Source organism: Zea mays, chromosome 4 (assembly GCF_902167145.1).
Source record: "Zea mays cultivar B73 chromosome 4, Zm-B73-REFERENCE-NAM-5.0, whole genome shotgun sequence".
Taxonomy (NCBI): domain Eukaryota; kingdom Viridiplantae; phylum Streptophyta; class Magnoliopsida; order Poales; family Poaceae; genus Zea; species Zea mays.
Genome location: NC_050099.1, coordinates 165,052,575 through 165,078,491, shown reverse-complemented (window position 1 = coordinate 165,078,491; position 25,917 = coordinate 165,052,575). Strand labels below are relative to the sequence as shown.

General features: G+C 46.8%; 1 protein-coding gene and 1 pseudogene across 2 annotated transcripts; both read left to right on the top strand.

Annotated features, from left to right (window-relative positions):
• Positions 1-11,843: 11,843 nt before the first annotated feature.
• LOC100272809 (uncharacterized) lies at positions 11,844-13,652 on the top strand. The gene is made up of 6 exons (NM_001147262.1): positions 11,844-11,979; positions 12,081-12,194; positions 12,324-12,462; positions 12,541-12,711; positions 12,809-13,064; positions 13,143-13,652. The coding sequence occupies exons 1-6, from the start codon at positions 11,895-11,897 to the stop codon at positions 13,521-13,523; spliced, it is 1,146 nt and encodes a 381-aa protein (NP_001140734.1). The 5' UTR covers positions 11,844-11,894; the 3' UTR covers positions 13,524-13,652.
• A 377-nt stretch (positions 13,653-14,029) lies between these two features.
• LOC103653965 (LOC100191766-like pseudogene) lies at positions 14,030-16,941 on the top strand (annotated as a pseudogene). The gene is made up of 6 exons (NR_156457.1): positions 14,030-14,993; positions 15,095-15,195; positions 16,029-16,109; positions 16,191-16,419; positions 16,521-16,663; positions 16,755-16,941. The product of NR_156457.1 is annotated as a protein-like pseudogene (transcript).
• Positions 16,942-25,917: the final 8,976 nt, after the last annotated feature.

Below are 25,917 nucleotides of genomic sequence, written 5' to 3'. Positions count from 1 at the left end.
AATGAAATGCTATGTTCATTTGATGCACTAGGAGTTTTCCTTTTAGGCAACTTAGCACAGGTTGGTTGCCTAGAGCTAGATGCCTCACCCTTATACATAAAAGCATGGTTAGGGCCAGAGTGAGACTTCCTAGAATGAATTTTCCTAATTTTGCTCTCAGGATAACCGGCAGGGTATAAAATGTAACCCTCGTTATCTTGAGGCATGGGAGCCTTGCCCTTAACAAAATTGGACAATCTTTTAGGAGGGGCACTAAGTTTGACATTGTCTCCCCTTTGGTAGCCAATGCCATCCTTAATGCCAGGGTGTCTCCCATTATAGAGCATACTTCTAGCAAATTTAAACTTTTCATTTTCTAAGTTATGCTCGGCAATTTTTGCATCTAATATTGCTATATGATCATTTTGTTGTTTAATTAAAGTCATGTGATCATGAATAGCATTAATATCAACATCTCTACATCTAGTACAAATGGAAACATGCTTAACACTAGATGTAGATGGTTTGCATGAATTAAGTTCAACGATCTTAGCACGCAAGATATCATTATTATCTCTAAGATAGGAAATTGTAACATTGCAAACATCTAGTTCTTTAGCCTTAGCGATTAAATTTTCATTTTCTACTCTAAGGCTAGCAAGAGAAATGTTCAATTCTTCAATCTTAGCAAGCAAATCATCATTATCATTTGTAAGATTGGGAATTGAAACATTACAAACATGTGAATCAACCTTAGCATTTAAATTAGCATTTTCATTTCTAAGGTTGGTAATAGTGTCATGGCAAGTACTTAGCTCACTAGATAATTTCTCACATTTTTCTACTTCTAGAGCATAAGCATTTTTAACCTTAACATGCTTTTTATTTTCCTTGATTAGGAAGTCCTCTTGGGAGTCCAAGAGGTCATCCTTTTCATGGATGGCGCTAATTAGCTCATTTAGTTTTTCCTTTTGTTCCATGTTAAGGTTGGCAAAAAGAACGCGCAAGTTATCCTCCTCATTGCTAGCATCATCCTCATCACTAGAGGTTTCATATTTAGTGGAGGATCTTGATTTTACCTTCTTCATTTTGCCGTCCTTTGCCATGAGGCATTTGTGGCCGACGTTGGGGAAGAGGAGTCCCTTGGTGACGGCGATGTTGGCGGCGTCCTCGTCGGAGGAGGAGTCGGTGGAGCTCTCGTCGGAGTCCCACTCGCGGCACATGTGGGCATCGCCCCCCTCTTCTTGTGGTACCTCTTCTTTTCTTTCCTCTTTCCCTTCTTGTCGTTATCCCTGTCACTGTCACTTGATAATGGACATTTAGCGATAAAGTGACCGGGCTTACCACACTTGTAGCAAACCTTCTTGGAGCGGGATTTGTAATCCTTCCCCTTCCGTTGCTTGAGGATTTGGCGAAAGCTTTTGATGATTAAAGCCATCTCCTCATTGTCGAGCTTGAAGGCGTCAATTGGTTGTCTACTCGGTGTAGACTCCTCCTTCTTCTCCTCCGTCGCCTTAAATGCCACCGGTTGTGCTTCGGACGTGGAGGGTTCATCAAACTCGTTGATCTTCTTGGAGCCCTTGATCATACATTCAAAGCTCACAAAATTCCCGATAACTTCCTCAGGGGTCATTTGAGTATATCTAGGATTACCACGAATTAATTGAACTTGAGTGGGGTTAAGAAAAATGAGTGATCTAAGAATAACCTTAACCACCTCGTGGTCATCCCACTTCTTGCTCCCGAGGTTGCGCACTTGGTTCACCAAAGTCTTGAGCCGGTTGTACATGTCTTGTGGCTCCTCCCCTTGGCGAAGACGGAAGCGACCGAGCTCCCCCTCGACCGTTTCCCGCTTGGTAATCTTGGTGAGTTCATCACCTTCGTGCGCGGTCTTGAGTAGGTCCCAAATCTCCTTTGCATTCTTCAACCCTTGCACCTTGTTGTACTCCTCCTTGCTTAGAGAGGCGAGGAGTATGGTTGTAGCTTGAGAGTTGAAGTGCTCGATTTGGGCCACCTCGTCCTCATCATAATCCTCATCCCCTACGGATGGTACCTGTGCTCCAAACTCAACAACATTCCATATACTTTTGTGGAGTGAGGTTAGATGAAATTTCATTAAATCACTCCACCTAGCATAATCTTCACCGTCAAAGGTTGGCGGTTTGCCTAATGGAACAGAAAGTAATGGAGTATGTCTAGATGTACGAGGATAGTGTAAGGGGATCTTACTAAACTTCTTACGCTCTTGGCGTTTAGAAGTTACGGAGGGCGCATCGGAGTCGGAGGTCGATGTTGATGAAGTGTCGGTCTCGTAGTAGACCACTTTCCTCATCCTCTTGTGCTTGTCGCCTTTCCGATGCGACTTGTGAGAAGAAGATTTTTCCTTCTTCTCTTTGTGATGTGAGGAAGAAGATCTTTTCTCGTTCCGTTTGGAGGAGTCCTTCTTCTTCTCCTTCCTCTTGGTGCGGGACTCTTCCGATGAAGTGCTCCCTTGGCTTGTAGTGGGCTTGTCGCCGGTCTCCATCTCCCTCTTGGCGTGATCTCCCAACATCACTTCGAGCGGTTAGGCTCTAATGAAGCACCGGGCTCCGATACCAATTGATAGTCGCCTAGAGGGGGGGTGAATAGGGCGAAACTGAAATTTACAAATATAAACACAACTATAAGCCGGGTTAGCGTTAGAACTATAAACGAGTCCGCGAGAGAGGGCGCAAAACAAATCGCAAGCAAATGAAGAGTGTGACACGCGGATTTGTTTTACCGAGGTTCGGTTCTTGCAAACCTACTCCCCGTTGAGGAGGCCACAAAGGCCGGGTCTCTTTCAACCCTTCCCTCTCTCAAACGGTCCCTCGGACCGAGTGAGCTTCTCTTCTCAAATCAAAGCCGGGAACAAAACTTCCCCGCAAGGGCCACCACACAATTGGTGCCTCTTGCCTTGATTACAATGGAGTTTTGATCACAAGAACAAGTGAGAAAGAAAAGAAGCAATCCAAGCGCAAGAGCTCAAAAGAACACGGCAAATCTCTCTCGCTAATCACTAAAGCCTTGTGTGGAATTGGAGAGGATTTGATCTCTTTGGTGTGTCTAGAATTGAATGCCTAGCTCTTGTAAGTGGTTGAGAAGTGGAAAACTTGGATGTCTTGAATGTGGGGGTGGTTGGGGTATTTATAGCCCCAACCACCAAACTTGACCGTTGGTGGAGGCTGTCTGTTCGATGGCGCACCGGACAGTCCGGTGCACACCGGACATGTCCGGTGCCCCAGCCACGTCACCAATGCCGTTGGATTCTGACCGTTGGAGCTTCTGACTTCTGGGCCCGCCTGGATGTCCGGTGCACACCGGACATGTCCTGTTCATTGTCCGGTGCGCCAGTATGGGCGCGCCTGACGTTTGCGCTCGCAGCGTGCGCATTAAATGCGTCGCAGGTAGCCGTTGGCGCCGATATAGCCGTTGCTCCGCTGTTACACCGGACAGTCCGGTGCACACCGGACAGTCCGGTGAATTATAGCGGAGCAGCTCAAGTGAATTCTCGAGGCTGGCGAGTTCCTGAGGCCGCTCTTCCTTGGAGCACCGGACATGTCCGGTGTACACCGGACAGTCCGGTGAATTATAGCGCGAGTGCCTCTGGAAATTCCCGAAGGTGGCGAGTTTAAGTTCGAGTCCTCTGGTGCACCGGACACTGTCCGGTGTACACCGGACAGTCCGGTGCCCCAGACCAGAGGTGCCTTCGGTTCCCCTTTTTGCTCCTTTGTTGAATCCAATACTTGATCTTTTTATTGGCTGAGTGTGAACCTTTTACACCTGTATAATCTATACACTTGGGCAAACTAGTTAGTCCAATTATTTGTGTTGGGCAATTCAACCACCAAAATTAATTAGGGACTAGGTGTAAGCCTAATTCCCTTTCAACAGGGCTCGTCATATTCCTCGGAACCCAAGGGCCCGTAGGTCGAGACGGCCGTCAGCCGGTCCCAGGGTGACCGCATACGATACCCCAGAGGGTTTGGACTCGCCTCTATGAGAGCGTCCACCAAAGCGAAGTCGCTTGGTGGGTCGAGGCTGAATCCAAAAGGCGCGAGATGGGAATCGGTCGGTACCTCTTGGTCGACGGGCGGTGACGAAGTCGCATCAGGGGCTGACTGCACCGTCGTCTCAGGTACGAGGGTGACGCCCAGCAAGTCCTTTGCGAGCGTGCTGGCGTCGTCCGTTTGCTTGGGGTTGGCGTGTTGCGGGGAGACGGCGCTCGTCTTCGTCTCAGACGCGAGGTCGATGCCCGACGTGCCCCCCATTGGGGCGCGGGCATCGTCGACTCGCTCGACAGCCGACGAGGTGCCGCCTCCTGCTTGGCCTTGGTTGCCCTGCCTCCTCCTCCGTCGGTGGAGGAGGGGACGGGACAAGCCTGAATGTTGTTCTTCCACCACGTGGGGAAGATGTCGTCGATTCCGCCGCCGGCGGGCAGGTTGTCGGCCGCCATTGTCGCTGTCGCTCGGCGGGGGAAGGAGTATCATGTCGTAGCTGCCGTCGAGGGACATGAACTCAAGACTCCCGAAACGGAGTACCGTCCCGGGCTAGAAAGGTTGCTGGAGACTGCCCATCTGGAGCTTGACGGGAAGCTGTTCGTCAACACGCAGCAGGCCCCTACCTGGCGCGCCAACTGTCGGCGTTTCGAACCCGGGGGGTCCATGGACCGACGAGTAAATTGTCGCCGCGTGCCCCAGCCCAGATGGGTCGGCGCGAGACGGAGCGCGAAGGGGGGAAGCACCGGAGGGAGACAGGCGTAAAAGGGGAAACCCGCGGCCTTCGTGTTTGTCCCGCGCCCAGGTCGGGTGCGCTTGCAGTAGGGGGTTACAAGCGTCCACGCGGGAGGGAGCGAGCGGCCTTACGCGAGCGCCGTCCCGTCCTTCCCCGCGCGGCCAACCCTCGTAAGAGGGCCCTGGACCTTCCTTTTATAGGCGTAAGGAAAGGATCCAGGTGTACAATGGGGGTGTAGCAGTGTGCTAACGTGTCTAGCAGAGGAGAGCTAGTGCCCTAAGTACATGCCATCGTGGCATCCAGAGAGGTTTTGGCACCCGGTTCGTGTGGTGTCGTGGCCGTCGGAGGAGCGCTGGAGCCTGGCGGAAGGACAGCTGTCGGGGCCGTCGAGTCCTTGCTGACGTCCTCTTGCTTCCGTAAGGGGGCTGAGAGCCGCCGTCGTCATAGAGCATGCAAGGCGCCATCATTACTTGTTTACCGGAGCGAGCCAGATGGGACGCCGGTCTTGTTCCCCGTAGCCTAAGTCAGCTTGGGGTAGGGTAATGATGGCGCCTCCTGTGACGTGGTCGGTCCGAGCCCTGGGTTGGGCGAGGTGGAGGCTCCTCCGAGGTCGAGGTCGAGTCTGTCTTCCAAGGCCGAGGTCGAGTCCGAGCCCCTGGGTCGGGCGAGGCGGAGACCGTCGGCTGAGGCCAGGGCTGAGTCCGAGCCCTGGGGTCGGGCGAAGCGGAGTTCATCGTCTTCCGGGGCTGAGCCCGAGTCCGAGCCCTGGGGTCGGGCGGAGCGGAGTTCGTCGTCTTCCGGGGCTGACCCCGAGTCCGAGCCCTGGGGTCGGGCGAAGCGGAGTTCGTCGTCTTCCGGGGCTGAGCCCGAGTCCGAGCCCTGGGGTTGGGCGGAGCGGAGTTCGTCGTCTTCCGGGGCTGAGCCCGAGTCCGAGCCCTGGGGTCGGGCGAAGCGGAGTTTCCTATGGCGCCTGAGGCCGGACTTGGCTGCTGTCAGCCTCATTCTGTCGAGTGGCACAGCAGTCGGAGCGGCGCAGGCGGCGCTGTCCTCTTGTCAGGCCGGTCAGTGGAGCGGCGAAGTGACTACGGTCACTTCGGCTCTGTCGACTGAAGGGCGCGCGTCAGGATAAGGTGTCAGGCCACCTTTGCATTAAATGCTCCTGCGATACGGTCGGTCGGCGTGGCGACTTGGCCAAGGTTGCTTCTTGGTGAAGACTGGGCCTCGGGCGAGCCGAAGGTGTGTCCGTTGCCGGAGGGGGTCCTCGGGCGAGACGTAAATCCGCCAGGGTCGGCTGCCCTTGCCCGAGGTTGGGCTCGGGCGAGGCGAGGTCGCGTCCCTTGAATGGACCGATCCTTGACTTAATCGCACCCATCAGGCCTTTGCAGCTTTGTGCTGATGGGGGTTACCAGCTGAGATTAGGAGTCTTGAGGGTACCCCTAATTATGGTCCCCGACAAATATCGTATCCACATTTGACTTATTGGTATTTGATCTATTCTCGGGGACGCCTGCGAATATGATCCATCAGCCTTAGTCAAAGCATATGTTCTGATTGCAGATTCACGTGGTCTGTGATAACTCTCCTCCGATTAATTCACCCTGATGGAGATTTGCCTCACGAAGAGGTTCATCTTGATGATGAAATTCCTAGCAATGCGCGCAATATCATTGTGCTGGGAATACGGAACAATGAATCTTTCGTTTTGAGAAATAACGGAGATCATTATTAAATGTGGGAGACAAATATGTCGACAACTATCTTGCCCCTCTAGATTGCAAATGGATCCAAAACAAAGTCCTAGGCATGAGTGCTTTAAGCTCTCTTATCGGGTCATTGATAAATGCAATTGAGGTTGAACCAATAATCGCAAAATGAAAGTCACGAGCTTGAAGTTCCAACATTTATGGGCACTATTGAAATAATGTGTGGTGAATGCGATGGTTCAAGTGGTCTTGTGAGAGACCATCCCACATATGTGTTGAATAAACATTGTTCCGCTATATAATATATCTGGCAAATGGCATGAATTAAATTATGTAGTTAATAGGATTCTGAAGATCCATCATGAGATCCTAGGAGGATCCATATCTTTGAATTATAAATATCCAACATATAAATCTCATACTGAATAATACATTCCTGATGAATGAACACTCTTCTATGCAGAGAGAATATCTCCTATATGAGATTATAGTTCCTTGATGGAACCTTTCGAGAAGAAATAAAGTCTGTGTTGAACACCAAAGTTTGATAATCCCTATAAAGGGATAAAGACCTATACAGACCCGAAAAGGAATAAGATGAGGTACCAAAGGACTTGAAGTTCACCGAATAAGCACATGTGCATTCCACGAGTTTTACTCATGGTATTTTCCACTTGATGTGGAATTACGGTATCCTCTAAAGCCCCGATGGCAGAAACCTATAAGGTTTAGGTGTTACTGGCAAAAATATCCCCATTGTGCCAGAATGACAGACTATAACGATGTATCTGATCGATGAAAAATCCCTGATGGATTACGATCTTTGATGGACTTTTGTTACACCATCATAGATGTTGCAAAGGATGAACGCCTGGAGCGATGTGTCATATTTAGAATATGTACTATTGCAACTATATTATCCCTAAGTCCTATTGAAGGACATGTTATTTGCTTTGCACAACTATGTATAAATTATGGTGTAAGATAGAAAATGATAGCACCACAACCTCATCCATTCTCGTTATTCCAGATGAACAATGAGACATATATCTTGAAGAATATGCTTGAGTTATGAGAGATAACGACTTTGACAGATGCCATCGTCAGGGGGAGCGAATGCTTATATTGATCACAATCGTGAGACAATAAATGTCATATTCTATGCCCTGAAGGCGTGAGCTTGATGATCAATATGTGAACCTTTATGGAACTCTATCAAATATATAGATCCAGTCGATCGAACACCATAAGTCAAAGTGGCTTATTTATATTGACACGTGCACTTACCTCGTGTATCCCAGAAGTGAGTAGAGGTAAAGTTCCTGAAATAGTCCTTGCAAGGATATGCAATCCGTTTGCTAAATCTTTATGTGCATATACTTCCAGAAGAAGATGTTTTGTCTTATTGATACAGTTTTGCAAGGTTCAGGGGGAGCATATTCCTAAAGTTAGCCCTTGTAGAAGATTCGATAGAATCTAGATCCCAGAGGATCAAAATCTGTCACGATGACATATGTTGTACTCTTTTTCCCTTGGTGAGTTTTCTTGAAGTTTCTCACATGAGGTTTTTAACGAGGCAACAAAGTGCAAATGCAATTTGTATCACCATGCACTCTTTCTCCATATTTTTCCCACTGGGTTTTTTCGGAGTTTAAACGAGGCATGTGTTGGTCGCGGTATTCGCCCAAGAGGGAGTGTTAAGTAACCCTAGTTAGGGTTATGTGGGCAAATACCAGCTTTGCCCCTGAGGGGTCTCACATCTCTATATAAGGAATCTGTACACCCTTTCATATGACAGAGATCAGAAAGGGGCCAGAGACCCAACCCTATATCCAGTGTCTCGTGTGTTTCCTCTGTCGTGCTTATGGGAAGGGAGACGAGTTCTCTACATCTTCTTGCGCCTCTACTGCTGACGGGAGGGAAGGGAGCGGATCTGATGATCCGTGGTGACGTAGTTCTCAACACATATCTCTCTCTGCCCTGAAAAAGGTACGATAGTAGACTTATCCTGACTTCCTGATAAAAATATCAGTTAGTGGCCGGCCATAAACACACATGATAAATTATTTTTTATACATAACAAATAAAGGTTCCTGTCGAATCACAAACTCTCCACACGTTCTTCCAGTGGATTTTACACTGTACGTACTGCTCATCTGTACCCGTTTCTCTACACGTAGAAGTATCTAGCACCAGCCATCACGTCACATGTTTTTTTTCTTTTTCAGAAAAATCACGTCATAGATCTAACAAGTTAAGCACTCACCTGATCAAAGCGCCAAACTCGCTCAGATTCGTGGAGAGGACACTACGAAGAAAAAGTCAATCGACACGGTATATATGAAGTATTCACTCTGTTTTAATTTATAATTTGTTTGATTTTGTTTCAATTTATAATTTGTTTGATTTTTTATCCAAAATTTGACCTACTCATTTTATTAATTTGTTTCATAATCATTGTTAGTTTTTACGATGATATCGTCTACTATATAGTATACTCTAACTATAGTTTTGAATTTCTTATTTTTTGAATAAGATGAGCCGGGTAAACTTAGCATAAAAAAAATCAAACGAATTAGAAATTAGGAAGATGGGGTATTATTAAAAGGAAGAGGGAAGAAGAACAGACAGGAATCAAACGACCAGCAACGACACCACCGAGCCTCTAGCTAATGCACATGATAGCAGATGGGCAGGGCTGGTTGCGCTTGCGCCCTTAGATGAGGGTGACAGCTCTTGTTGGGTTGCTCATGGGCATCGTCGCGCGCTTGCTCTTTCCGCGTTCAGTTGGTGGCATCGACATGGGCACACTCGGAGCGCGAGAGCATATCCATCCCATTCCATGGTCCATTCCATGCCGCTCCGTTCGTATGCTTTGTGGCGTCGTGGGTGGCCACCATCTCAATAACGATCGATCCACTCAATAACTCCGCATGTTCAGGCAGGCAGGCAGGCATGCATCTCCTGTACTAGGTCTTTGCTAAAACAATGTAAAACCACCAGCCGGACAGCTGCGAATGACAGTGCGCGAGTGTTTCAAAAGGAGTGCAGGTTTATGGTCCATTTTCGGCGGAACCTAGCATAGGATGGTGGTCCGACCCATGGTCTGCAAATATTCTTAATTGGGTTTTACACGTCATGGGACGCCTATTAAATCCTAACCATTGTATCTGCTCTGCACGGTTGAACCATATCATTGTTTGTTGTTTCTTACTTCCTGCCCTTTTTTGACCGAGCAACGTTGCAGTTGCAAAAGGGATGGCACTGCTCAAATATTTTTTGCGATTAGGATTTGATTTGTACCCAGTGATAATGCAAGTTACAGTTTTTTTAAAAAAATGGAAAGAGAGAGTCCGCGCATAAGGTAAGTTCTCCGTGTAACTCAGCATATTCCCTCTCTACCTTTGCAGTTTGCACTTGCACCCCTGGCGACTGGCGTTTGATCTCGGAACATTTCAAGTCCCTCGCAAGGTTTACAAAACCGGTAAAAACCGGCGGTTTACCGGTCTGTTTACCGAAACCGACCGGGTGCGGTTTCGATTAACCACCGGTATTTTTTTTCAAATTCATTCCAAATTCAAAAAATTTGAAAAAAATCATAAACAACGAAACCGCTGGTAAACCGTTTTTTGGACCGGTAAACCGTTATTTTAGACCGGTAAACCGCTATTTTTTTGCTGGGAAACCGGATTTAATGCCACAATTGAGTATTTAGTGGTCAATTTAGCTATATTAATCTTGTTTAATGTTATATGTTATATGTGAAAATGTTATATGCTATATATGAAGATGAAACGCGTAGCTCAAGTCAAGTTTAGACATTTAGTGGTTAATTTCGGTTTCATTTCCTATCCACGATGGATTCCGTGGATCAAGTAGCTTCAGTTCTTCTAATAAGTATCCGTCTGAACAAGACTCAATCTAGAACCCTTAGCTCCAGTTCTTCTGTATGTGTTCCTAAGATTTGCTGACTAGGAGAAAAGTTCAACACTTGGTGAGGTGCACATGCAATATACAAACACCACACACACATACTGGTATGTTTTTTTTGCTTTGTGGATAAGTATTTGTTTGCCGCTCTTGTTTTCTCGATAATGTATCTCATATATTTTGTATAGATCTATCACTATGACGGATTGTAACAATATCACGATACTTCCAACATGCCTAAGTACTATCACTATGACTCGAGCTGAACATGTGATTATTGTGAAATAAGTCAACCTATGTGTCGTTGCCTCGTTGGAGAGTTGTAAAAGAACTTGTATTTGATTATTGCGGAGTTCGCTGGTTGTTTGTTGCATGAGAACTAGAGTTTGTGGTTGTATATGTATGTTGTATGTTATTTTGGTGAACATATGTCGTGTGAATCAATTAATATTTACTGTGCAATGTGAATTGAGTAAACTACAAATAATTCTTTTCAAAAATTATCATTTTTCTGTAAAAAAAACAAAACCAGTTTGTTTCGCGATTAACCGACGGGTTAGAGCGGTTTTTCACCGGTAAACCGGTTTGAATTCAAATTGATTTGAATTGGTCAAACCGGTCGGGTTTTACCGGTTTCCACCGTTTACCGACGGTAAACCGTTACCAGTGGGTAGCGATTTTTTAAGGCTAAACGGTTTTGTAAACCGTGGTCGCGCCACAATGACCACCTTTGGTCCCTTTACGTTGACGCTGACAGCCAAGTAGCCCATACTTTAATCTCACTCACTTTGATCGATGCCTCTCCTGTTGTATAATACTCCTTCCGTCCCCACCCCACCCCCTATCATATTTTAGTAAGCATGGATAAAAAAAGACCGATATTTATGATATTAATAAATATTGTTAGATTTAATATGAAATGTTATTTTAATAAAGTGATTCAGAGCCATACATATGAACATCATTCAACAAAAACCTAATCGAATGTGAACTGTTATGAAACATTTTGTCGGCGGTTATACATTACCTTCTTCTCTCGTCAATCATGACGAAAACCTAATCCAGTGTTTTGTTTGACGTGTTTGGCGCGGCGCACGTGAAATTTGAACGGGCCCGCTCCATTCACCTGCAGGCCTCAAACCACCGTGGCCCAGCCGCCGCCGGCGCGAGCCCAGTTTCCGTTCTCACCTCCACGCAACAAGGCGCCACCGCCAGCAGAGCAGACCGGCAGATATTTCGCCGCAGCGCGGATTCACCAGCCCAGGCAAAAAAAAAAAAAAAAAAAAACTTGGCCGAGCCGCACGACCTGTTGTTGGCGCGTCGCCTCCCCCGCATACTCTTTTGGCCCGGGCGTTGCCACGGCTACCCGATCGCGCGCCGCGCCACGGAGCACCACACGATCCCCGACGCAAACCTGCTACACAAAGAAAAAAAAAAACAGAACGAGCCTTCACTTCCGTTCCCCTGGCCGGCCTGGCCCCGTCCTCTGTTCCAGCGTTCGCCGCCGCTCTGCACGAGCCCTGCCTACCGATGTCCGTCGCGTCCGTGGCCGCCCTCCGGACGGCCGGCTCCGGCCGCCGCCGCGGCGCGGGTTCCCAGCAGACCGGCCTTAACGGTGAGCGCCTTCGTCTCTGCCAGGTCCGTGAAACTCTAAGCAACCGTATCTGGTTATCCCAACGCTCATCATTGCGACCGGGGCCGGACCATTACTGGCAGGGGGCAGGTTCCTGATGATGCAGAGGAGGGAGCTGGTGACCAAGGCCGGGATCGCGCTCGCCGTCTCCTGCTCGATGGCTACCTCACCCGCTTCAGCCAACGGCGCTGCTCAAGGTATCTGATGATATGAACATGCCTCGGCCAGGACCAGGAAAGGCGCTCTCAAGTCTGAGCCGTGCGATTCTCAGATCCTGTCTGTTCTAGGCATCGTCAGCGACTCCGTCTCTCCTGTCGTGCGTGCAGGGCTGGAGATTTTGCCGTTCAAAGCTGACGGGTACAACTTCTGGACGTGGCGGGGTCGCCGGATACACTACGTCGAGCAAGGCGCGGGGCGGCCCGTCGTGCTCATCCACGGCTTCGGCGCTTCCGCCTTCCACTGGAGGTTGGTTGTTGCGGGGGGGCACGCACTGAAACAAGTTTAGCTTGGATGTCTGAATGCTGTGACTGTCAATCGATCCAGGTACAACATCCCTGAGCTGGCCAAGAAGTACAAGGTGTACGCCATAGACCTGCTGGGGTTCGGCTGGAGCGAGAAGGCGCTGGTGGACTACGAGGCCACCATCTGGATGGAGCAGGTCTCCGACTTCCTCCGGGAGATCGTCAAGGAACCAGCCGTCCTTGTAGGCAACAGGTACGCGGCAACCAACTGATACACACATGGCATTTCGGCTTCTGAATTCAGACGGTACATGCCCAATGAAACAAACGTTCCATCAACACCGCGACAGCTTGGGAGGCTTCACGACGCTGTTCACGGCCACCGAGGTGCCGGAGCTGGTCCGGGGCGTCGTGCTCCTCAACTCCGCCGGCCAGTTCGCCGACCCCAACAAGCCGGCCGCCGCGCCGGCCGAGGAGGAGGAGGGGGGCAGCGCGCTGTCCAGGTACATCGTGCAGCCGCTCAAGGAGGCCTTCCAGCGGGTGGTGCTGGGGCTCCTCTTCTGGCAGTCCAAGCAGCCCGCCAGGGTCGAGAAAGTCTTGAAAAGCGTAACGTTAACTCAGCTTGATGTCTAAGTCTAATCGCATAAAGTTCATCGTCTTAGATCGTCACACTCATACCTGCAGGTGTACATAGATCCCAGCAACGTCGACGACTACCTGGTCGGCTCCATCACGGCGCCGGCGGCGGACCCCAACGCCGGCGAGGTGTACTACAGGCTGATGTCGCGGTTCATGTCGAACCAGAGCCGGTACACGCTGGACCGGCTGCTGGGGAAGATGTCGTGCCCGCTGCTGCTGCTGTGGGGCGACCTGGACCCGTGGGTCGGCCCGGCCAAGGCCGCGCGGATCCAGGAGTTCTACGCCGACACCGCCGTCGTGCACCTGCAGGCCGGCCACTGCCCGCACGACGAGGCGCCGGAGCAGGCCAACCGCGCGCTGCTCGAGTGGCTCGCGGCCCTCGACGCCCGCGCTAAGTCGGCCGAGCCCAGCCTACAGACCGTCTGATGGATCGAGCGCAAGGGGCTTAGCGTATGCTAGTCAAAGAATACAATTTGGTGGCCTATATCTATAGTTTGATGTAGTATGTCCTGTAGTAGGAACAGTAATTTCTTACTGTGAGTTAGTTTACTGTTCTACAGCTGTTGCACCCGTTTGATGTAGTTATAGATGACCAATAAGCACGAGGCCCGCGAGCCCGGCACGAGGCCCGCGAGCCCGGCACGAAGCCCACTGTTTAGCCTCGATCCGAGTCCGGCACGGCACGGTTCTATGCAGGCCCGGGCCGGGCTCGGACAGGAAACTAGGCACGGTGGGCTAGTCCGGCACGGCCCGTTTAACTCTAAGCCCGTTAAGCCCGCTTTTTGCACTAAAACGTGTTTACCGGCCCGTTTAGCCCGTTTTTCGGCCCGCTTTTTCCGTGTCCCGGCTCGTTTAGGCCCGCTGCGGGTCAGGCTCGGACAGAAAACCGGATTCTCGACCTGCAGGACCTCCCCTCCGATGCGGACCTTGACCCTCTCCTCGCCCGACAGCTACTATGTCTGTGCATGCGGCGGCTGCCCAATTCATAGCGGGACACTAGATCTCAAGTTCTGCCATGGATTTGCCATTGTTGTGCTAGCACTCTACATCGTTCGAGGGCGCCGCGGCGGAGCCAAGAATCAGAAGTACCCTCCCATGGTGGGCATTGTGTTCTAACTGTTCCACTTCTCCCGGCTTGATGGAGCACCTGACGGAGCTTGCCACATGTACCAAACGGTGCAGCAGCAGTTGATGTGCAACCCGAAGGTACTGCCGCTCGAGGAGGCCAGTAAGTGCCAAAAGCAGGCTATCACAGCTAAGCTGGTGGTTGTTGTTGATGTGGACTAAGGTATGTGAAATGGTTACACCCATAGAGTTGTTCGTTTGAAATTGTCAGCTACTCAGCTGTGCATTTGTAGTGTTTTGTAGTCGAATGCACTGTTTTTGTATTATTAGTGGTTGATTTCGTGGTCCTCAGATAATGGAATAACCAACATTTGAACAGCCTTGAACAAAATTGCATTTGGTCAAGGAATTAACGTCACTTTGTCTTTGTTATGGTTGACCTTTTCTCACTGCCTTGTACTGCATATCTTCCGGTTCTTAGTAGCTTTCTTGCAACTCTGAACAAATTTATTACTGATCGTTATCCTCTTGATTGTACTCAGGTGGCACAAAAACCTTCTATATAAAACCTTAATAGTTTTATACTTTTTATGGAAAGCCTTGACAATTGTAAATGCCAGCCATCTATACACTCAAACTCAAATAATCGTAGGGAATTGATTTATAAATATATAGAAAAAGTAGGGATTATAATTTACCTTCAGGTGGCATTCGACGGCACCTTCATGGAAGGCCAGATCTGCGGACGCGCCCCATTCCTTACCTGGCGGCGACGGCATTCACGGCGCCCCTTCCTCGCCTCAATCGACTGCTATTAAAGGATGGACAGAGGTGAGGTCTCCAACCCATCCCCACTCTCCTTAGGCACTGTCTATTGCTTCGCTTCAGATGCTGCTGTTGTGATCTACACCTGTCAATTCCTTGTTTTGTAGTGCGGTCCTTTGGAACCCAAGGGTGGAAGAAAGACGGAGTGCAGATTCCTGCTAGCGACAAAGTTTACGAGTATATCCTCTTCCGGGGAACTGATATCAAGGTACGTGGAACCATCTACGGGGCTCCTGATGCAGTGCTACTTCCATTGTCGACAATTGAGTGTTGTTCAACGGCTCAACGCTTTATGTTGGTGCCTGGTCTCTGCTTAATCACCAATTTATTTTGTGTTTCAACTTTCAATTATGCATTTTGGCTCATTGGTTTGAGGGTCCGATGGATGCAAAAGCAACAATGGGATTATCTTCTCACCAAACTAAGCCAAACTCACATGTGGTGTCCATGTTTCTATTTCACAAATTATTGTATTCGTGTTCTTTTCAAGTATCTGTATCATTCAGATTTTTAGAATATAATATTAGTGATTTGCTGTAAAGTCACTAAGCACATGTGTTGCTTGAATTGTTTGCTTGCCTACAGTTATATTTGCTAATTCTATTTAATGTATCATGCACTTTTTGTTGTGTCATTATTATGTTTCATCTCTTACCTACCTCAACTTGTTTTTGAGGGCTCTGTGTATGTTTATATTTCATATGTATCCAATTCAGTACAATAAGCAGACAAGTAATATTAGCTATACGGTAGTTAGTTCTGAATATTTTAGTTCAATATGCGAGCAATTCATAAATGCATATGTATTATGTACCATGTTGTCATGCACTTTTTAAAAGTTTCTATTTTGTACTTTTCTTCTGGAAACTTCATTGATTATTTTGCATTATATGTTTTGATGCATGAATAACATCTATGGCATGTTTTAGTGCATATATTTGAATATGTATATATGTATACTTTTACATTTTCCTCTTTTAAACTGTCAGCCTATTTTTTATTTAACATTATAATTTACTTGTGGTTCCCATAATTCTGCAGTATTTGCAAGTTAAGTCATTACCACCACAGCCGCCACCACCACAAGCAGCTTCCCTGCACAATGATCCTACCATAATCCAGGTACTATCATATACCAGTGTAAATAGATAACTTGTTCTGTGTCTCTTCATGGCTGCTTAGCTAACAAACACTATTTTGCAGTCACATTATTCTCAACCTGCATCAACGTCATCAAGTTTGCCTTCAACTGGGGGTGCAGTTTTACCAGACTTCAGCTCCTAGGCAGTTCAATATGGGCTTCAGAGGCCAACCTTCCAGAGTAACCTTCCTCTCTACCAACCAGGGAATACTCTGTGGGGCTCTTTAGTGGCACCTCTAGCAGGAAATAAAATATCAGAAGAAACTTAAATATCAGAAGATTGATGCAATGGTACTCAAATAATCGTAGGGAATTGGTATTTGTATGCAGAATTTTTACTTTATGAGGGTGTGCAAATCTGATTATCATGTTACATTTTATCTTATATGTAGATCTGGAAAGCCATCACATGCGTGTAGGTGCTCTTGCATGGAGTTCTTTGCTTTCTTCTGGAAGCCATGACAAGAGCATCCTCCACCATGATATCTGTGCTCAAGAAGATTATGTTAGCAGGCTTACCTGGCATAAATCTGAGGTAATATTTTCATGTTTCCTTATAATATGACTTTTTATATGTACCATTGCATCAATCTTCTGATGATCGTTTACATCTTCTAAAATTCCAGCTTGAGTAGAAAGGAGGCTTTCCTAAGGCATTTCTAATCATGTTCTCGCGGCGCACTGGTCAGAATCTTATTAAGAATGAGCTTTCACAGATCATCATAGTTTAGATATTTAGATAACATACACATAAGTTCATTCATGAGAGCAAAATGATCAGCACAGTCAAATGGTTTATGCCCTTCAAAAGTTCTTTCATTTGCCCTCATTCTTCCTGTTGTTCTTTGTCATTCATGAGCCATCAAAGTTGTTGCTCGTCCGGGTCGATGAATCTGCTGCCCCTGTGTCTATGTAATCCCCATTCGTTGGCGGTCCAATTCCCGGCGGCGGCGCTCACCAATCCAACAAGTTGCTCTCCTCATGTTGCCGCCCAGCACCTGCCCCGTCTTAAAGTCGAGCTTGTAGATGTGGCACTTGTGATGCGCCTGCGCATGCTTGTCTCCTCTATTGTCGTCGTCGGTCGGCTACTACTTGTGTTGTATGAGTGCCCTGGTGCCGATGCCGAACTCAAGGCCGTGTCGCCCCTGCAGGTGGCTGGTTCGGTGTCCACCGAGCGCCTGGAACGAGGTGAAGGCGCGGCTGCAGGTCCTGCACACGAACTTCCCTCCCCCGACATGTAGGCACTGAACCTCATACAGGATCCTTGCGGAGCTTGATCGGGCGCTAGCTAGAAATGGTTAAGAAAGGAAAGAAGTTGGGCAAGGAGAGAAACATTATGGAGAGCGCTGAGGTGAGCAGGTTCGACAAGTGGTATGGGGACGCAATGCAGGTGATGCTAGAGCACCTAGGATGGAGGAGACTGAAAGGAAATTAGGCTTACACCTAGTTCCTAAATAATTTTGGTGGTTGAATCGCCCAACACAAATAATTGGACTAACTAGTTTGCTCTAGTGTATAAGTTATACAGGTGTAAAAGGTTCACACTTAGCCAATAAAAATATCAAGTATTGGATTCAACAAAGGAGCAAAGGGACAACCGAAGGCACCTCTGGTCTGGGGCACCGGACTGTCCGGTGTACACCGGACAGTGTCCGGTGCACCAGAGGACTCCAACTCCAAACTCGTCACCTTCGGGAAATTCCAGAGGCGACTCCACTATAATTCACCGGACTGTCCGGTGTACACCGGACATGTCCGGTGCTCCAAGGAAGGGTGGCCTCCGGAACTCGCCAGCCTCGGGAATTCACTTCAGCTGCTCCGCTATAATTCACCGGACTGTCCGGTGTACACCGGACTGTTCGGTGTAACAGCGGGGCAACGGCTATTTCGGCGCCAACGGCTACCTGCGACGCATTAAATGCGCGCGCTGCGCGCGCAGAAGTCAGGCACACCCATACTGGCGCACCGGACATTGAACAGTACATGTCCGGTGTGCACCGGACATCCAGGCGGGCCCAGAAGTCAGAAGTTCCAACGGTCAGAATCCAACAGCATTGGTGTCGTGGCTGGCGCACCGGACATGTCCGGTGTGCACCGGACTGTCCGGTGCACCATACGACAGACAGCCTCCACCAACGGTCAAGTTTGGTGGTTGGGGCTATAAATACCCCAACCACCCCACCATTCATTGCATCCAAGTTTTCCACTTCTCAACCACTTACAAGAGCTAGGCATTCAATTCTAGACACACCAAAGAGATCAAATCCTCTCCAATTCCACACAAGGCTTTAGTGATTAGCGAGAGAGATTTGCCGTGTTCTTTTGAGCTCTTGCGCTTGGATTGCTTCTTTTCTTTCTCACTTGTTCTTGTGATCAAAACTCCATTGTAATCAAGGCAAGAGGCACCAATTGTGTGGTGGCCCTTGCGGGGAAGTTTTGTTCCCGGTTTTGATTTGAGAAGAGAAGCTCACTCGGTCCGAGGGACCGTTTGAGAGAGGGAAGGGTTGAAAGAGACCCGGCCTTTGTGGCCTCCTCAACGGGGAGTAGGTTTGCAAGAACCGAACCTCGGTAAAACAAATCCGTGTGTCTCACTCCTTATTTGCTTGAGATTTGTTTTGCACCCTCTCACGCGGACTCATTTGTATTTCTAACGCTAACCCGGCTTGTAGTTGTGTTTATATTTGTAAATTTCAGTTTCGCCCTATTCACCCCCCTCTAGGCGACTATCAATTGGTATCAGAGCCCGGTGCTTCATTAGAGCCTAACCGCTCGAAGTGAGATCGGGAGATCACGCCAAGAAGGAGATGGAGACCGGCGAAAAGCCCACTACAAGCCATGGGAGCACTTCATCGGAAGAGTCCCGCACCAAGAGAAAGGAGAAGAAGAACTCCTCCAAAGGGAAGGAGAAGAAGTCTTCTTCACACCAAAAGGAGAAGAAGGATAAATCCTCTTCTCACAAGACGCGTCGGAGTGGGGACAAGAAAAAGAGGACGAGGAAAGTGGTCTACTACGAGACCGATTCTTCATCGCCATCCACCTCCGGCTCCGACGCGGCATCCGTCACTTCTAAGCGCCAAGAGCGCAAGAAGTATAGTAAAATCCCCCTACGCTATCCTCGCATTTCTAAACATACACCTTTACTTTCCGTTCCATTAGGCAAACCACCAACTTCTGATGGTGAAGATTATGCTAGATGGAGTGATTTAATGCGATTTCATCTAACCTCACTCCACAAAAGTATATGGGATGTTGTTGAGTTTGGTGCACAGGTACCATCCGTAGGGGATGAAGACTATGATGAGGATGAGGTGGCCCAAATCGAGCACTTCAACTCTCAAGCAACAACAATACTCCTCGCCTCTCTAAGTAGAGAGGAGTATAACGAAGTGCAAGGGTTGAAGAGCGCCAAGGAGGTTTGGGATGTGCTCAAAACCGCACACGAAGGAGATGAGCTCACAAAGATCACCAAACGGGAGACGATCGAGGGGGAGCTCGGTCGGTTCCGGCTTCGCAAAGGGGAGGAGCCACAAAACATGTACAACCGGCTCAAGACCTTGGTGAATCAAGTGCGCAACCTCGGGAGCAAGAAATGGGATGACCACGAAATGGTTAAGGTTATTCTAAGATCTCTTATTTTCCTTAACCCCACTCAAGTACAATTAATTCGTGGCAACCCAAGATATACACTAATGACCCCCGAGGAAGTAATCGAGAATTTTGTAAGTTTTGAGTGCATGATCGAAGGCTCGAGGAAGATCAACGAGCTTGATGATCCCTCCACATCCGAAGCTCAACCCGTCGCATTCAAGGCGACGGAGGAAAAGAAGGAGTCTACACCAAGTAGACAACCAATCGACGCCTCCAAGCTCGACAATGAGGAAATGGCGCTCGTCATCAAGAGTTTCCACCAAATCCTCAAACAAAGGAGAGGGAAAGACTACAAGTCCCGCTTCAAGAAGGTTTGCTACAAGTGTGGTAAGCCCGGTCACTTTATAGCTAAGTGTCCATTATCAAGTGATAGTGACAAGGGCGACGACAAGAAGGGGAGAAGAAAGGAGAAGAAGAGGTACTACAAGAAGAAGGGCGGCGATGCCCATGTTTGTCGGGAGTGGGACTCCGACGAAAGCTCTAGCGACTCCTTCGACGACGAGGACGCCGCCAACATCGCCGTCACCAAAGGACTTCTCTTCCCCAACGTCGGCCACAAGTGCCTCATGGCAAAGGACGGCAAAAAGAAGAAGGTTAAATCTAAATCCTCCACTAGATATGAATCCTCTAGTGATGATAATGCTAGTGATGAGGAAGATAATTTGCGTACCCTTTTTGCCAACCTTAACATAGAACAAAAAGAAAAATTAAATGAATTAATTAGTGCTATTCATGAAAAGGATGACCTTTTGGATTCTCAAGAGGACTTCCTAATTAAGGAAAACAAGAAACATGTTAAGGTTAAAAATGCTTATGCTCTAGAAATTGAGAAATGTGAAAAATTATCTAGTGAGCTAAGCACTTGCCATGAGACAATAGACAACCTTAGAAATGAAAATGCTAATTTGTTAGCTAAGGTTGATTCTCATGTTTGTAATGTTTCAATTACCAATTCTAGAAATAATGATGATGATTTACTTGCTAGGATTGAAGAATTGAACATTTCTCTTGCTAGCCTTAGGATTGAAAATAAAAAATTGCTTGATAAGGCTAAAGATTTTGATGTTTGCAATGCTACTATTTCCGACCTTAGAACTAAGAATGACATGTTACATGCTAAGGTTGTAGAATTAAAATCTTGCAAACCCTCTACATCTACCGTTGAGCACACTTCTATTTGCACTAGATGTAGAGATGTTGATATTAATGCTATTCATGATCACATGTCTTTAATTAAACAACAAAATGATCATATAGCAAAATTAGATGCTAAAATTGCCGAGCATAACTTAGAAAATGAAAAATTTAAATTTGCTAGAAGTATGCTCTATAGTGGGAGACGCCCTGGCATCAAGGATGGCATTGGCTTCCAAAGGGGAGACAATGTCAAAATTAATGCCCCTCCTAAAAGATTGTCTAACTTTGTTAAGGGCAAGGCTCCCATGCCTCAGGATAACGAGGGCTACATTTTGTACCCTACCGGTTATCCCGAGAGCAAAATTAGGAGAATTCATTCTAGGAAGTCTCACTCTGGCCCTAATCATGCATTTTTGTATAAGGATGAGACATCTAGCTCTAGGCAACCAACCCGTGCTAAGTTGCCTAAAAGGAAAACTCCTAGTGCATCAAATGAGCATGACATTTCATTTAAGACTTTTGATGCATCTTATGTTTTGACTAACAAATCCGGCAAGGTAGTTGCCAAATATGTTGGGGGCAAGCACAAGGGGTCAAAGACTTGTGTTTGGGTACCCAAAGTTCTTGTGTCTAATGCCAAAGGACCCAAAACCATTTGGGTACCTAAAGTCAAGAACTAAACTTGTTTTGTAGGTTTATGCATCCGGGGGCTCAAGTTGGATACTCGACAGCGGGTGCACAAACCACATGACAGGGGAGAAGAAGATGTTCTCCTCCTACGAGAAAAACCAAGATCCCCAACGAGCAATCACATCCGGAGATGGAAATCAAGGGATGGTCAAAGGTCTTGGTAAAATAGCTACATCTACTAACCATTCTATTTCCAATGTTTTTCTTGTAGACTCATTAGATTACAATTTGCTTTCCGTATCTCAATTATGCAAAATGGGCTACAACTGTCTATTTACTGATATAGGTGTCACTGTCTTTAGAAGAAGTGATGATTCAATAGCATTTAAGGGTGTGCTAGAGGGTCAGCTATACTTGGTAGATTTTGATAGAGCTAAACTCGACACATGCTTAATTGCTAAGACTAACATGGGTTGGCTCTGGCACCGCCGACTAGCCCATGTTGGGATGAAGAATCTTCATAAGCTTCTAAAGGGAGAACACATTTTAGGACTAACAAATGTTCATTTTGAGAAAGACAGGATTTGTAGCGCATGCCAAGCAGGAAAGCAAGTTGGAGCCCATCATCCACACAAGAACATCATGACGACCGACAGGCCGCTTGAGCTACTCCACATGGATCTATTCGGCCCGATTGCTTACATAAGCATCGGCGGGAGTAAGTATTGTCTTGTAATAGTGGATGATTATTCTCGCTTCACTTGGGTGTTCTTTTTGCAGGAAAAATCTCAAACCCAAGAAACATTAAAGGGATTCTTAAGACGAGCTCAAAACGAGTTCAGATTAAGGATCAAGAAAATAAGAAGCGACAACGGGACGGAGTTCAAGAACTCTCAAATTGAAGGCTTTCTTGAGGAGGAGGGCATCAAGCATGAGTTCTCTTCTCCCTACACGCCACAACAAAATGGTGTAGTGGAGAGGAAGAATAGAACTCTATTGGACATGGCAAGAACCATGTTTGATGAGTACAAGACTTCGGATCGGTTTTGGGCCGAGGCGGTCAACACCGCTTGCTACGCCATCAACCGGTTATATCTTCACCGAATCCTCAAGAAGACATCATATGAACTCCTAACCGGTAAAAAGCCCAATATTTCATATTTTAGAGTCTTTGGTAGCAAATGCTTTATTCTTGTTAAAAGAGGTAGAAATTCTAAATTTGCTCCTAAGACTGTAGAAGGCTTTTTACTAGGATATGATTCAAACACAAGGGCATATAGAGTCTTTAACAAGTCCTCTGGACAAGTTGAAGTTTCTTGTGACGTTGTGTTTGATGAGACTAACGGCTCTCAAGTAGAGCAAGTTGATCTTGATGAGATAGGTAATGAAGAGGCTCCATGCATCGCGCTAAGGAACATGTCCATTGGGGATGTGTGTCCTAAGGAATCCGAAGAGCCTCCAAATGCACAAGATCAACCATCCTCTTCCACGCAAGCATCTCCACCGACTCAAAATGAGGATGAAGCTCAAGTTGATGAAGTAGAAGATCAAGCAAATGAGCCACCTCAAGATGATGGCAATGATCAAGGGGGAGATGCAAATGAGGAAGACAAGGAGGATGAGGAACAAAGGCAGCCAAACCCAAGAGTCCACCAAGCAATTCAACGAGATCACCCCGTCGACACCATCCTCGGCGACATTCATAAGGGGGTAACTACTAGATCTCGAGTTGCACATTTTTGTGAGCATTACTCTTTTGTTTCCTCTATTGAGCCACACAGGGTAGAGGAAGCACTTCAAGATTCGGATTGGGTGGTGGCGATGCAAGAGGAGCTCAACAACTTCACTAGGAATGAGGTATGGCATTTAGTTCCACGTCCTAATCAAAATGTTGTAGGAACCAAATGGGTCTTCCGCAACAAGCAAGATGAGCATGGTGTGGTGACAAGGAACAAAGCTCGACTTGTGGCCAAAGGATACTCCCAAGTCGAAGGTTTGGATTTCGGTGAAACCTATGCACCCGTAGCTAGGCTTGAGTCAATTCGAATATTATTAGCCTATGCTACTTACCATGGCTTTAAGCTTTACCAAATGGACGTGAAGAGTGCTTTCCTCAATGGACCAATCAAGGAAGAGGTCTATGTTGAGCAACCTCCCGGCTTTGAAGACAGTGAGTACCCTAACCATGTCTATAAGCTCTCTAAGGCGCTTTATGGGCTCAAGCAAGCCCCAAGAGCATGGTATGAATGCCTTAGAGATTTCCTTATTACAAATGGATTCAAAGTCGGAAAGGCCGATCCTACGCTCTTTACCAAAACACTTGAGAATGATTTGTTTGTATGCCAAATTTATGTTGATGATATTATTTTTGGGTCTACTAACGAATCTACATGTGAAGAGTTTAGTAGGATCATGACACAAAAATTCGAGATGTCTATGATGGGGGAGTTGAAGTATTTCTTAGGATTTCAAGTGAAGCAACTCCAAGAGGGCACCTTCCTAAGCCAAACGAAGTATACTCAAGACATTCTAAGCAAGTTTGGAATGAAGGATGCCAAACCCATCAAGACACCCATGGGAACCAATGGGCATCTCGACCTCGACGAAGGAGGTAAATCCGTCGATCAAAAGGTATACCGGTCGATGATAGGTTCTTTACTCTATTTATGTGCATCTCGATCGGATATTATGCTTTCCGTATGCATGTGTGCAAGATTCCAAGCCGGCCTAAGGAAGCTCACCTTACGGCCGTAAAACGAATCTTGAGATATTTGGCTTACACTCCTAAGTTTGGGCTTTGGTATCCTAGGGGATCCACATTTGATTTGATTGGTTATTTGGATGTCGATTGGGCAGGGTGCAAAATCAATAGGAAGAGCACATCAGGGACTTGCCAGTTCTTGGGAAGATCCTTGGTGTCTTGGGCTTCAAAGAAGCAAAATTCGGTCGCTCTTTCCACCGCCGAAGCCGAGTACATTGTCGCAGGCCATTGTTGCGCGCAATTGCTTTGGATGAGGCAAACCCTGCGGGACTACGGTTATAAATTAACCAAAGTCCCTTTGCTATGTGATAATGAGAGTGCAATCAAGATGGCGGATAATCCCGTCGAGCATAGCCGCACTAAACACATAGCCATTCAGTATCACTTTTTGAGGGATCACCAACAAAAGGGAGATATCAAGATTTCATATATTAACACTAAAGATCAATTAGCCGATATCTTTACCAAGCCTCTTGATGAACAAACTTTTAACAAACTTAGGCATGAGCTCAATATTCTTGATTCGCGCAATTTCTTTTGCTAACTTGCTCACATAGCTCATTTGTATACCCTTGATCATGTCTCTTTCATATGCTATGACTAATGTGTTTTTCAAGTCTATTTTAAACCAAGTCATAGGTGTATTGAAAGGGAATTGGAGTCTTCGGTGAAGACAAAGGCTTCCACTCCGTAACTCATCCTTCGCCGTCACTCCGAGTCACTCTCCATCTTTGGGGGAGAAAGCAAAAGGACTTCGTCTTTGGTATAATCTTAACTCATTTATTTATGACCAAAGGGGAATAAAGCACTTCGAGGGCTCTAATGATTCCGTTTTTGGCGATTCGTGCCAAAGGGGGAGAGAGTATGAGCCCAAAGCAAAAGGACCGCACCACCACCAATTTCAAAAAAAAATAGTTCTTCAAAGAGTATTTTCAATTGGTATCCTATTGTGTTCAAAAAGGGGAGAAAGTAGTATTTCAAAAATGATATATCAAAACCCTCTTGAACACTAAGAGGAGGATCTCATTTAGGGGGAGTTTTGTTTAGTCAAAGGAAAAGCATTTGAAACAGGGGGAGAAAATTTCAAATCTTGAAAATGCTTTTCAAAATCTTATTCATTTACCTTTGACTATTTGCAAAAGAACTTTGAAAAGGATTTACAAAAGAGTTTGCAAAAACAAAACATGTGGTGCAAGCGTGGTCCAAAATGTTAAAAACAAAGGAACGATCCATGCATATTTTGTAAGTATTTATATTGGCCCAATTCCAAGCAACCTTTGCACTTACATTATGCAAACTAGTTCAATTATGCATTTCTCTACTTGCTTTGGTTTGTGTTGGCATCAATCACCAAAAAGGGGGAGATTGAAAGGGAATTACGCTTACACCTAGTTCCTAAATAATTTTGGTGGTTGAATTGCCCAACACAAATAATTGGACTAACTAGTTTGCTCTAGTGTATAAGTTATACAGGTATAAAAGGTTCACACTTAGCCAAAAAAAATATCAAGTATTGGATTCAACAAAGGAGCAAAGGGACAACCGAAGGCACCTCTGGTCTGGGGCACCGGACTGTCCGGTGTACACCGGACAGTGTCCGGTGCACCAGAGGA

Excerpts from the sequence above, each read along its gene's own strand:
- LOC100272809 (NM_001147262.1), top strand. The coding sequence starts at position 11,895 with ATGTCCGTCGCGTCCGTGGCCGCCCTCCGGACGGCCGGCTCCGGCCGC. Across the intron at positions 11,980-12,080 it reads CCAGCAGACCGGCCTTAACG|GGGGCAGGTTCCTGATGATG; the intron begins GTGAGCGCCTTC and ends CATTACTGGCAG. Across the intron at positions 12,712-12,808 it reads GCCGTCCTTGTAGGCAACAG|CTTGGGAGGCTTCACGACGC; the intron begins GTACGCGGCAAC and ends ACACCGCGACAG.